Source organism: Numenius arquata, chromosome 6 (genome assembly GCF_964106895.1).
Source record: "Numenius arquata chromosome 6, bNumArq3.hap1.1, whole genome shotgun sequence".
In the NCBI taxonomy this organism is placed as follows: Eukaryota; Metazoa; Chordata; class Aves; order Charadriiformes; family Scolopacidae; genus Numenius; species Numenius arquata.
In genome coordinates this window covers 57,711,511-57,724,529 of record NC_133581.1, presented here as the reverse complement: position 1 = coordinate 57,724,529, position 13,019 = coordinate 57,711,511, and the positions used below count along the sequence as shown (strand labels likewise).

Sequence of the window (13,019 nt, the reverse complement as noted above, 5' to 3'; positions counted from 1 at the left end):
GGAGCTCTTTTTCTGCCTGGTAATACACTCTGCAGTTGTACATTCTAAGAAAGGTAAATTTATAACTGTAAGACCACAGCATTTTTCCTTGATGTGAGAGGGACTCTGCATTCAAAAGTTTAGAAATACCAGCATACAGGTGCTAGCAAGTTCAAATGCTTTTTAGGCTCTGTTACCTCAAAACCCTTGGTTTTTGCAGCACTCCAAAACTGTTCAAAATGTCGCACTCTATCATTGATAGCATCAAGGATAATGAAGGGGAAGAAGCCATCATCCAAGGTCTTTTTGAAAGTTTTAAACATGCTGGTACGATAGGTCTCTTCCATATCAGCTTCATATTCATACTCCATCACCTTTATCAAAGACAAAAGCATTTAAGAAAGAGGACACCTATTAAATTGCTAATGTTCAATTGCTGAATGTCATGACCACAAAGTACACCGCTATGAGAAAAGCATCTTCCAGGTCAATTTTTAAGGATTTGCCCATTCTGCCATTAAGTTATATTGACTTGTTTTGAAAAACAGGCCACAGAACACTGCACTCTTCCAGAGCCACAGACTGAAATTCTGATTGCCATTGTCTTGTTCCAGAATGTCTTGTTTCTTTGTGAAGATAAGCAACTGATTTAAAAGTACCTTCTTTTTCACTTTTTTCCCTGTATCTGGGTCTCTCTCTTCTTTTTCCACTTCAGTGATAAAATAGTCATCCAAGCTGAGCACTCTTGGTGCAGGTCCTCCACATTCTACTTCCTTATCCTGGGAGGAAAGCAAAAAGAAAACATATCCTCTTGCTGTAAAAATTCCATTCTGCTACTGAGGATCTTCCAAACGCTTTTGGCAAACAGCAATTCCCTGCTCTATATTCAAAACAAGAAGAGAGCAGTATCCCTAATGCCTGCTAATAGTAGAGGGGATTCAGATGCCATATGAAGACATGGAACATGAAATAACAACAGGCTGAAATTCCAGACAAACAGAAAGAAAACAGCAGAGGAAACGCGCGTAAGAGACATGCAGCACTACACAGTCAGCAGTTGTTTACATACCCTGATGAGCTTTGCCACATGTGTCTTTCCACTGCCAGGCAACCCTCTCATTATGATTACAATCTGAAACAAAAATCATGTAAGAAAATAGGACTCTGTACTACATTTAACAGAATCTCTTTTGCGAAAATCTTCTTCTAGAAAATTATGTGCTCTGGGCTCACACTTTGCATATCATCAAGCCAAGGCAGTTCCATGCCTCATTGCCTATTTTACAAACCAGGCTGTGAGAAATGGTAGTAGTTCCACAGAATAAGAGTATATGATATTAATCATCCCAGCAGCTAATATTACATAAGATGTTACAGATCTGGTTCAGATAAAATTAACTGAAACTTGTCTAAATGTTTTATAGCCTGAATCTTGTTCTTTTTTATTTTATATGGTGCATTGGCAAATCTCTGACTTTTGCAAAGTCAAGTCTTTTCTGTGTTACATCAAACACCCAAGTGTACTTGGTGTTTGATGTAACCAAGTACACCAAACACCCAAGTACTCAGAAGAATTTAAAATACATTACCTACTAATATGAATTTCATCTTAGCATTCCCAGGAAGCTTACATCTTCTGTTGACTCCTAATAGCTATGCTACAACACCCCAGGCATTTGAAAAGGAACCAAGAACTTCTAGAGCTTCCTCGAACGTAGGCTTGTTACCATTGTATTAAACTGATGAGCATTTTATCTGAATACAGACCTCGTAGAAACCGATTGATGTTTTCAGAATTCATACTCACCCTCTCCGGCCTGCTATCCCGTCCTGGTGGCTTCAAAATATCATCTACATTTTTAGATTCTGGCTTCCTTTCCACTCGTGGAGCAGGTGGTGGCTGACGAGGCATTGATGGAGCAGAAATAGGAATTCTTTCCTCAGGGTAATTTCTACGATCACCTTCAAATTCCAGTGTTTGGACAGAAGAATTTTCTTAGTTCAGTAAAATAAAAAAATTAAGATGTTCATACCCAGCTGAGCTGATTTAAACAGACCTTCATTATTTTAGGACAAATTCACAGATTTGTCCTCAAAATAATTCAAATTTCTGATCTTGAACCTATTGCAATCAAAGACATTTTTCAGAAGAGTATAACTGTTGCATTCCTGATCTTATCACCACTGAGAAACAAAACTACATGACACCATCCGAATAAGTTTTCCCGAACTATATATACACTGAACAAAATACTGCAAATCAATTAATCTTCTCCCAATTAATCTTCACCTCTGCGAGTCCTTATTTTTCATAATATTCTGGCGTGGCTTCAAGACTGAGAAACCGTACCTCCAAACATGGAAGGCCCATGATCATATGCTGGACGATCCGTCTTTCGTTCATATGGTGGTCTTTCAAAGCCACCTCGCCTGGAGGAAGGATGGTCTTTCTTGTCACGGTAAGACTGAGTCCTTGAAGGTGTAGTAGGAAGAACCCTGCCAAAACAGTATTTTGTGTATTTCTAGAATTTCTACTATGGATTCCAGAAAGAAATGAACATGTACCTCACAGGCAAAATGCACAGCCCGATGCCCAATGCAGCCTGAACTGTACTGATTTCCTTAGTGTTGCGAAACCACGTACCTATCATCTCGGGGGTGCCGCTCTTTTTCAAATCTCTCTCGTTCATAGTCCACGGAACCACGGTCTCTGTGCAATTCCCGCTCTCTCTTGAAATCCCGATGATCTGTGTTGGAATTACCTTGACGCTCAAAATAAGGCTCACGATCTCTTTCTCTGTTGTAACGACCGGGGTGCTCTGAAAGTAGAAACCCATGGAAATGCAAACTACTAAAACATACTCTGAATTTTTTATTATTTTTGAAGGAAAAGCAACAAACAAGAGTGGAAGAAAAATATATAGAAACATACGTGAGGGCTAGGATGGACTTAACCAGCCACTGAATCTCTATTCCAAACTGTAACAGACAACCATACCATGAAACAATACTTAAAGCTACAAAACTAGATTTTCAAAGTAGCTAGGTCATTGACTGCGTTACTCCTCTTGACAATATAAACTCCTATTCTTATGGGCCTCTGAAGAAAATAAAGCGGTTCTAGCTTAAACAAGAGTTACGTAGTTTAAAATACACTTTTAGTGCCTTACAACTTTACTTAAGAGCTAACTGTCTAAGATCTAGCCAAGCGCTCCCTACCTTTTTGAAATGTTTGCCTCTCCGGTAGAGGTTCTGGACGCAGGGTTACCCTCTCCCCATATGGAATCTGTTCCACTTTACTGGTGGTTATATCTGGTTAAAAATAACCAAAAAAATAATCAAAGTCTTAAAATAACCCTCTTCCACTTCCTTTCCTCTGTCATGAAAGCAATCAGTCAATGGCATTAAAAGTGACTAGAATAACTTAGCAAAATTTCTTTTAGTGGATAATGCAAAAAGAGCTGTACATAATTCCACAACACCGTGGTTTGGGAAGTCTGTAGTGGGCTTGTGTGTAAGTATGCGTACCACCTTGTCTTAAGAATGGAACTTCTGCCTTTTCAGGTGAGTTCAGGTAGCATGCACAGTCAGAAGATTATAAACATTTAAATGCTCTGAAAGTTCCAATAACTCATAGAACTACTGTAACATCAAGGTTAGTAAATGAAATGCTCACTTTAGATTCCTAACAGTGACAATTTTTCTAACAGCTTTTAGTAAAACATTTACTTAACGGAATCAGTATGGCTTCAATTCATCTTATGGCACCTTAAGCGAGAGAAAAAGCCCTCTTTGAACGACAGTGGACAATTTAAGAACTTCCTTACGACATGACTTCACCCCTGTTAAAAACTAAGAATGAGGGAAATTAATTCTATTAAAAAACTAGTGCTGAATTTTAGCTTTGATAAGCTCAATGCTAAAAATCAGAGACCTTAACTGTTTATGTATTAAATGCCTGTTTAGGATGCAAGCCCTTCGCAACTAGAACTTTGTCTCCTTCCCTGACTAGTGGGTACCTCACACCCGTTAAGCAGTATATAAGTAATGCAAACACCAGTCACGTTTTGCTTTAATTTACTCAGTCACACCTAAGAACTGTAACAATCCAAAGTACCTTCTAGCACAGTTATTTCCACGCTCGGCTACAAAGGGATTAATGGAAAGTATCAGTATCAATCTAAATATAACACATTGATGTGATCACATCAGTTGGTGTTTATTAGAAGCAGACATGGCTGTACACCATTCAGTTCACATGAAATAGCTCATTATCACAGCACTGAAGAAAACATTAAACTCAAGATTGGAGGTTACAGCCTCCTTAAAACTGCATTGCTTATCACTAGGTCACAATGTATGCAGTCCACAGGTCAACTGCAGAACATCTATGGCCTGCTTTGTGTGGCATGCTCCTTTAGAAAGAAGCTAGGAGGACTAATTAGGTCTCTGTTACAAATCAAACAAATACACTGTAATACCCACCTCGCCCATGGCCATAATCCACAGTTTGCTGAATTACAGGTGCTTTAGGAACCGGTGGAATAACTGGAGGAAGAGACACTGGTACAGCTGATGGAACGGAAGTGTGAACGGCAGGTACTTTCACAGGCGAGGAGACGGGTGGAGGCATCATTGACTCCTGTTTACACAACTCATACTCCATATTTGCTCCTTTATCCTCATTTGTGTCCCAGAGTCCGTGGAAAGAATCCTCATCCCAGCGTTCCTGTTCCACAGCAGAAGGTGATGGTTTTAAAGACTGACCATGACTTGGGGTTGTAGTTGGAGTAGAAACTGGAGCATGTGGCCTTGTCATAGGTGTAGCAGGCCTTGTCAGTGGGGCACTTGGTCTTGTCACAGGGGTGGGCTGTCTGAACAACACGGGAGGCTTTATAATAACAGCAGGAGAAGGTTTAATAGCTTGGGCTTCTACTGGTGCCTCTGAAGATAGCTGAGAAGAGACCTAGATGCAGAAAGCACTTTTAATGTAGATCTGTAAACTAACCTTCTCTCATCCTCTGTAAGTCAGTAAGCACAACGGCAATTGGTAATCAAATCATAAGCATTTTGTAGTACCTCCATCAAGGTGCTATAAGTAGGAGGACAATATTTCAACAACTGGTGGCCTGAATTAATTTGGTGTTCGTTCACTATGTGAAGACTTAAGTCCTATTTATTTTCTCCTTCAAAATAACCTTACCACTTTAAGCTCCAGTAGGCCTATCTCAGTTCAAAAGTGTCTACGGTTTTATTCCCAAAGACTCCTGCTGTCTGCAAAGATTCCTGCTGTCTGTGAGGAGGATGAAAAAGTCTGAAAGTAGGGCAGCTTGGTGAGGCACAAAAGGATCGATTGATAAGGCCAGCTTCTTTCTGGAAGTCACTGGAAAAATTCCCAGAGAGCAGAATCACCTGGAAACCTCTTAATGAAATCAACATCAGATCAACATAAGAAATGGGGAGGTCTTGCACAGTGGAAAAAAACCCAACAAAACAAAACCCCTTCATGAACCAAACACCCTCATGGAACCCCATGTGCTGTGTCACAAGAGTCTTTTCAGCATCACAGCAGATGCCAAGTTACAGGCAGCCTTATTACCAACATGCAACAAAACTTGCAGAACGGTTATAGATGCAAAGCTGAACTTTGTAATAACACTTCAAAGTCACAGCAGAAGTCTGAAGGTAAGAATACCAAGAAACACAACAGCTGTTTGAACGCTTCTAGGCAGATTGGTGAAGTAGTCTGAGATACAACACAGCCAAGTTGGGAAAAGTCACCTGCTAAAGGCATCAACACATCTGCAGTTCTTGGTAGCAAATCTGTTCCATTATTTTACTTTATGGACACTGTAAACAAGGAAGACGTCAACTAGGCAAAAAGAAAACTTGCAGTGCTTCATTCACTGCATAATGCTTCTCTGGAGGGAGGGACAAACAAAGCTTGGTCTGGTTAAATGTCAGACCCAGAGGTCAGTACAGCTAAATTTACTGGTACCAGTAACTTTGGGGTTAAGATGTGATGAAGAATAAAGACTGTGCATCGACTCGGTATGTCCTCCAACATATATTTAACAAAATTGTTTATTTGTTCTAGGAAGGATTTATAAACTTGAGTTAACATCATTGCAGAATTTCAGTTGGTTTCTGACCGGGTATGAATTATCAAAAAACCAAATATGAGCAGTGGAGAAGAGTTCCCAGAACCAACCAGGAGATTAAGCAGCAGAGGAGTAACTTGCATTACAATGAGAGATGAAGTCACAGAAGCACACAAATGTGAGCTTCCGCGCACTTTATGATATTCCAGAGGGTAATGAGAATTCCTAATAACAACAGCAAACAGAAAGCTAATGCCCACTCTGTGTTGAAATATCTCAGTTTCTGATGGACCAAACCTCAAATTTCTCCCTTTAACTTCTTCAAGAGAGAAGAGAGCTCTCAAAGTAGAAAAAGCTAAGCAAGATCAGAATTAAAGACAGCATCAGAACCTAGTTAGGCAGGGAACAGGAGCGTCTTCTCATAAGACTTACACCGCTGTTTTGGAAGAGCTCACCGTTTCTTGCACATCATCCCACAGCAGTCTAGGCTGTGCACCCCATGCACCACTGTCCCCAATGGGTCATGCTCAGAAGACAGAGTGGACTGAATGAGTAAGAAAGACTTTGGAAATTCTAAAGAAATGACAAAGTTCTTTGCCTCAGCAGAAAAATGATGAGGTTGTAAGGGCTGCTCGGGAGGCATTCCATAGAGAAGTTTGACCATCAGAGTGCAGAACTGATCTGACATACACATTAATAGTAATTGCTAACAGCATGTTATTAATTTAACACAAGATGAATTTACCTGGAAGGCACCCGGCCTTGTGCTTGTGTTCTGTGATCTAGGAGAGTCCTGTGTGGAAATGTCAGGTTTAAACTCTTTCAACTTCTGTAGCTGTTCTTTTTGCTCTCTGCACATGAATCACAGGAAAATGTTATAAGTCTGTAGCTTAAGTGAAAAATTAAATCAATGCTTACAGTGAAAACCACATACTACACTAGCATTAGGGGCCAAGTCCAAAGAAGAAAAGGACACAGAAGGCTTTACATGGTCAATGCTATGATCCATAAACCTGTTTCATATTCACCTAACCATGGAGGTACTTAATATATTAGCTGCCCTCTTTTTTGATCACAAATTTCCTCTGCAACATGCAGCTATGCTTTTAGGCTTGGCCAGAACCAGTCCCACTTTGACAGTAAAGAGCAAAGCTAGATTTTAGCTTCTGACAACACCTTCTTCAAACCAGAAGTCCAGCAGAGATGCATGCCCCAGTGCTCTCGGTGACTTGCTCTGGTTTGCAGACTAACAGGATTCGGGCCAACACAAAGCACCGCAGAGACTCCAACATTTAAAATCAAAGCAGCGATGTTAGCTTTTGTTTCCTCGTTTTATTGTTATGGTTGGACTACATGATCTTAAAGGTCCCTTCCAACCCAGACAATTCTATATATCAAAATGCTATCTAGTCTATGGAGTAGAGACCAGGACCAGTAGTGAACACTACAACCACCTGATTACCAAGATCTCTCTCTTCAATACGATTTCCTTTCAGTTTTCATTTGCATCTTTTTATGTAGGTTTTTTTTTTCATTGCTGATACCTCTTTGCTCATATTAATTGCATGTATGAAAGTAGTGGCCAAAGAACAACTAAGAATGGGATCCCTCTGTACTGGGCACAACAGGGGCTGTCCTGACTAGCAACCCATCTGTTCAGTGTCCAGTGCAAGGGGAACTTGGCTCACAGAAAGGGATCCAAAGTGCTCCATTAGTACAAAGAGTAAACTGAGCAATTGCTAGGACATAAAAGGTCTTCTTTACACCTGGCTTCAGAAAAATACACCAGACGATAAACACAGAACGGCCTGCAGCTCAGAGTATGCTATTCTACACACAATAAAAGCAAAACCAGATGAAGGGTTTACCTTTGGAGATGAAAGCAGATATGCACCACTACTGATACAACTCTTGGCTCAAAAAATATATCATAAGCAATCTCCTTAAGTTGTTCCTACCCTTCAGACTGGGGTCACCTGCTTATAACAACCTGATGAGAAGTACAAGCATAACTCATTTTTAAGATCATCCTCATATTAAAATTCATTATCAGCAGTGTCATGTTTATATTCCCCCTTTTTACTGGCTTAGAAAGGGGTATATATATCTACTTTCTTACATAAAATGTTTTAGTTTCTGTGTTTAAATATTTCAGCCCTAATATATTATTCACTTTGGCAGTGATTCCCAAACTATGGTCCCTAGATTAAGTCCATTGGCTTGCAGCTAGCCAATTAAACAGCAAAACATATGCCTGGCAATCTGAGGCAACAGGAAAGTCAGGAAGCTGAAAATGATCTATTGCTCCAAACTTTTGGCAAATATTGCTTTATAACACAGGTTTCACAATTACTAACGCCTGTTGAATTAATCTAATTGCAGTGAAAGATTATTCAGAATAAAAGTTATCCCTTTCTATTTTAAAGTTATTTTTCTTGCATTTTGGCGTGCAACTAAGGCCTTCCATATGGGACAGATGCTTAGCAATCTTATGAGTCTGAAAACAAAACGTCTTCAAGAAAAGTGCAAAACATCTCTATATCTTTCAATATGGTTAAATGTAAATGTAATAATGACAACCAAACATTCATTTTAATCGCCCGTTATTTTAGCGTAATATCTTGTTTATGAAATTAAACCCATATCTTTACTAGGCACCAATCCTTAGCGATCTCTTAGTAATTCCTGAATAGGATGAACTTCTGTCTCTTCTCTAAGATGCTTCCTCTTTTCTCTACAATCTCCTCTGAAAGATCTCATTCACCAAAAACAGTTGTTGGGGTTTTTTTTCAAATACATTTAATGCACCTAAATTCATGCACCAAATCACAAAGATGGCATTTGGATAGATGGTATGTGCTCCATTCATTCTAATATTACTAAATTTACTGAGACCTAGGATGTTTCCGATGTTTAAGAAGATACTCAATTACTTATTTTGAAATATACATCTATTAAAGCCTTAGGGAGTCTTGTCGTTGCTTTCTAAAACGTGGTCTTGTGAGCTCTTGCGTCCATATCCTCAGAACTAAAACCAATCAAGCTTGACAAAAATATTCACTGATGATGCTGGATGTCAAATGAGGGAGCATTGTAAAAAGAAAAAAACCAGGTATGGTTTAATTAAAAGGTAAGCAGTATCCAGAAATTAAATGGGTCCCATTGTGTGAATTAAGAACCACATTAACGTAGATCTTGACAGGTAAGTATTAAAAAGCAATTACCAATGAGCTCATTTGACACTAATAAGAAGATTGAAAAGCAATTACTAACAAGCTCATTTGAGGACAACAAAAATACTGGTCAGGTGATGTGGCCAGGTCTTTTCCTGGAAAGTAACAAACAAGGAATATCATATTCTTGGGGAAAAGGACAACCACCTATTTAAGACAAGATTACCATCCACAAAAGCTGTGATGAAGGTACTCCAAATAACTTATTCCACATGAGCTCCTACTATCATGCTGTGGCGAAAGAAATGAAGCCATTAGTGCGTAAACCAAGGAATGAATTAGGAAAGGAGCACCGTCTCCACAGAATGGGCTTCCCACCCAAAGTGACAGAACCAGGCAACTCACCGAAGCATTTTGAGCTCCTGGGCAGCCTTCAGAATTATCTCATGCTGTCTTTGGCTAAGGACCATCACTCCTCCCAACGACTGGTCAGAGTCCAGGTTTGAATCTGCTCCCAGCATATCAGAGGAATGTGAAGGTGGAGGAAGGGACGAATCTGAATGATCATCCAAAGACCGCAGTCTGTCTCCATCATCTGGATACCATCTATCTGACAACCGTTCCCTCTCCCAATCAGTCCTTTCAGGAAGGTAGTCTTGCTTCTCCCGCCATGTGTCATATCTCTCTGGATACTCTCGAATCCTTAGCTCTCCCCTGTCTCGGAAGTCTCTGTCATAATGATCCCTATTCCTATCATCCCTCCACCTATCTTCACGGTATCTGTCCAGAGGTGGAAGAGGTGGTAATGGTGGTAGAGGAGGGATATCCAGGTCACGATTCCCCACTTCTCTGTCATCCATAGGTCTCATGTCCCAGTCTCTATCCCATTCTCTATCTAAATCTTGATCATAAATGTCTGAGGATCTTCCAGTCCTATCTAGATCTCTCTCTAGTTCTCTCTCTCTGGGCCTTTTCCAGTCATCCCACCATGAATCTCTTCTGTCATGATCAGATGATAAAGGAGGTAGTGGTGGTAGGGGAGATAATGGAGGCAATGAATGGTGGGATTGCAACCTGTCATCTCTGTCATATGCATCTACAGAATCATCCTGATAATCAGAGTTATGATCTCTCCAGTATCGTTCTCTTTCCCAGTCATCCAATCGCTCATGCTCCAAAGAAGGGTCATCTTGACTATCTAAAGGAAATTCCTCCTGCATTCCATCATCTTCATGACCCCAAGAACCCCTCAGTGTGTCATCTCGATGGTATGGAGGCAATTTGTCAGGGTCTTCTCCTAGGTGAATGGGTTTATCTATGTTGCCTGTTTCAGATCTTCCTGCTTCCCTCTCCCGGCTACCTGCCCTCCTGATGGGACCCCTCTCCCGGCTACCTGCCCGCCTGACTGGGCCCCTCTCCCGGCTACCTGCCCGCCTGACTGGGCCCCTCTCCCGGCTACCCGCCCGCCTGACTGGGCCCCTCTCCCGGCTACCCGCCCGCCGCATGGGTTCCCTCTCCCGACTACCCGCCCGCCGCATGGGCTCCCTCTCCCGACTACCCGCCCGCCTGACTGGGCCTCTCTCCCGGCTACCTGCCCGGCCCCTGTCCCAGCCACCTGTTCGCCCAGCCAACTCTCTGTCTCGGCTAGAGAATACCCTCTCATGGCTATCTGACCGTCCGCCCAGTCCCCTCTCTCGGCTGCCAGACTGCCCATCTGGCATCCTCTCCCTGCTGCCTGACCGCCTATCTGGCATCCTCTCCCTGCTGCCTGCTCTTCTGAACATTCCCCTGCCACGGATGGATGCCTGCCTGGCCTGCCCTCTGCCTCTGTATACATATCCTCTGCCACGGCCTTCGTCCATCCTGCCCATTCCCCGGCCATGGCCATCATCCATCCTGCCCATTCCCCAACCGCCGTCCATCCTTCCCATCCCCCGGCCACCATCCATCCTTCCCATCCCTCGGCCACCATCCATCCTTCCCATTCCCCGGCCACGGCCCATTCCCCAGCCACGGCCATCCCCCTGCCCTCTGCCACGGCCATCATCCAGTCTGCCCTGGCCCCTTCCTCTGCTTACTGGCCCCTTGCCTCTATCTTCATGCATAAATGGCCCTTTCCCTCTGCCTTCTGGTCCAGGTAGGCCCTGGGTGCTATCTGAAGCAATTAACTGGTCATCCGGTGTATCCAAATCCTGATTTCCTGTTACAGGAGTTACCGCACCACCTGTTCTTGCAATATCCGACTGCAAAGCTACAGGGTTACTAGAAAGGGATGCTGATTTCTGGTTCTGAATAGGTGGAGTAGGTGCTTTGGACTCTTCTACTTGCTGGTTAGGATCATGTGAACTCCACGTCCACTTTTTAGGAGGGTCCGAAGTAGTTTCTTTGACTTCAGGTTTGGATGGTTCCTGCTGAGTGTCTGTCAGGTCCTCACTTGGCTCAATGGGACCTGCACCCTGTGCATCAGGAGTAGCCTGTGTTCTGCTTACAGTCTGCTGATTGCCAGCCACCTCTGTAAAAGGTTCTTTGTTTTCTGACTGTGAGTCTGTCTGTGACTGCTGTTGCTGCTGCTGCCCCAAATGAGGCCTGGGTCCCCTCCACCGTGGACCACTAGGTCGGGAACCATGTCCATGTGATGCATTTGTTGAAGTATAAAATTGTGCCGCTGGTCCTCGTGGGATAGTCCCCCATCTACTCGAAGACTGTCCATCCGTATTCTGTCGGTCAAAACGTGACCTGTATCCTTCTGAGCGCTGGGAGTCAAAACGAGGCCCTCTCTGTCTTGAGCCTTCAAATTTGTCATAGCCTCTTCCTCGAGGTCCATCAAATCTATAGATGACATAATGGCAATTTTATTCAAATGAACATATGAAATTAAAGTCCTCTAAAAGGGTGTCACCCCCCAAAAGTCACTTCTAACTGATGAATCCTAGTGTGCCTTAAATCAATCCCTACTGAACCAGAGCAGAAGAGACATGTTCTTCAATTCAATGTTGTCCACTAAAGACCAATTTAAGCCACTTGCAGATTATGCAACTCTAAAAGGAAATTTGGCTTAAATATCTCAGGACTGAAATCTGACTGACAAAGAAAGCTCACAAACTCATTCGAAAAAAAAGCTTTCAGCTTTTGTTTAACAGAAGTTTTGTTGCAATCAGCAACTCCTGTTGAACTTTTGTTTTGGTAGTATGCAACAAGCCTACTTCACTAGGGTGATGAATGCCATCTAGAAAAATCTTTAAATACAGATCCTTTCAGAAAGAGCAACAAACTGCATATCATGCAGTACCATGCAGTATGTCTAAAACAAATACATTTTAATTGCATCACTTTTAAAATTCCTTTTGAGAGCACCTACAACTGCTATTGCTTGATTATGAAGAAACAGGTCAGGCAAACTAATGAAGAATAATTAATGCATATTAATATTAACAAGGCTGATCTAGTAAAAAATCCAATCTTTATTATGTAAATCAGTATTTGAGCATATGCTTAGACTAGAACAAATCAAATTAATTTTACACAAAATAGAGAACTCATGTCTGAAGTCAAGTTGCTTGGATGTTTGGGATTCACAGTTGTGTCTCACTGAATCGGGTCAGGAAGGCCAAAGCACAGCTGGAGCTGAACTTGGCAAGGGATGCAAAGGATAAGACCAGCAGCTTCTACAGGTATGTCAGCCAGAAAACAAAGGTTAAAGAAAGTGTACCCCCCTTGATGAACGTGACTGGAAAACTAGTAACAATGGACAAGGAGAAGGCTGAGG

At 42.0% G+C, this 13,019-nt stretch overlaps 1 protein-coding gene across 1 annotated transcript in view; it reads right to left on the bottom strand.

Annotated features, from left to right (window-relative positions):
• YLPM1 (YLP motif containing 1) overlaps positions 1 to 13,019 on the bottom strand; it is a 38,953-nt gene that overhangs the window by 12,945 nt on the left and 12,989 nt on the right. The window contains exons 5-14 of the mRNA XM_074148446.1: positions 9,659 to 12,082; positions 6,826 to 6,931; positions 4,465 to 4,945; positions 3,199 to 3,291; positions 2,624 to 2,798; positions 2,330 to 2,475; positions 1,787 to 1,974; positions 1,049 to 1,111; positions 639 to 758; positions 177 to 353 (exon numbers count right to left, since the gene is read on the bottom strand). Coding sequence (XP_074004547.1) covers positions 177 to 353; positions 639 to 758; positions 1,049 to 1,111; positions 1,787 to 1,974; positions 2,330 to 2,475; positions 2,624 to 2,798; positions 3,199 to 3,291; positions 4,465 to 4,945; positions 6,826 to 6,931; positions 9,659 to 12,082 — 3,973 coding nt within the window. The remainder of the gene's footprint in view (positions 1 to 176; positions 354 to 638; positions 759 to 1,048; positions 1,112 to 1,786; positions 1,975 to 2,329; positions 2,476 to 2,623; positions 2,799 to 3,198; positions 3,292 to 4,464; positions 4,946 to 6,825; positions 6,932 to 9,658; positions 12,083 to 13,019) is intronic.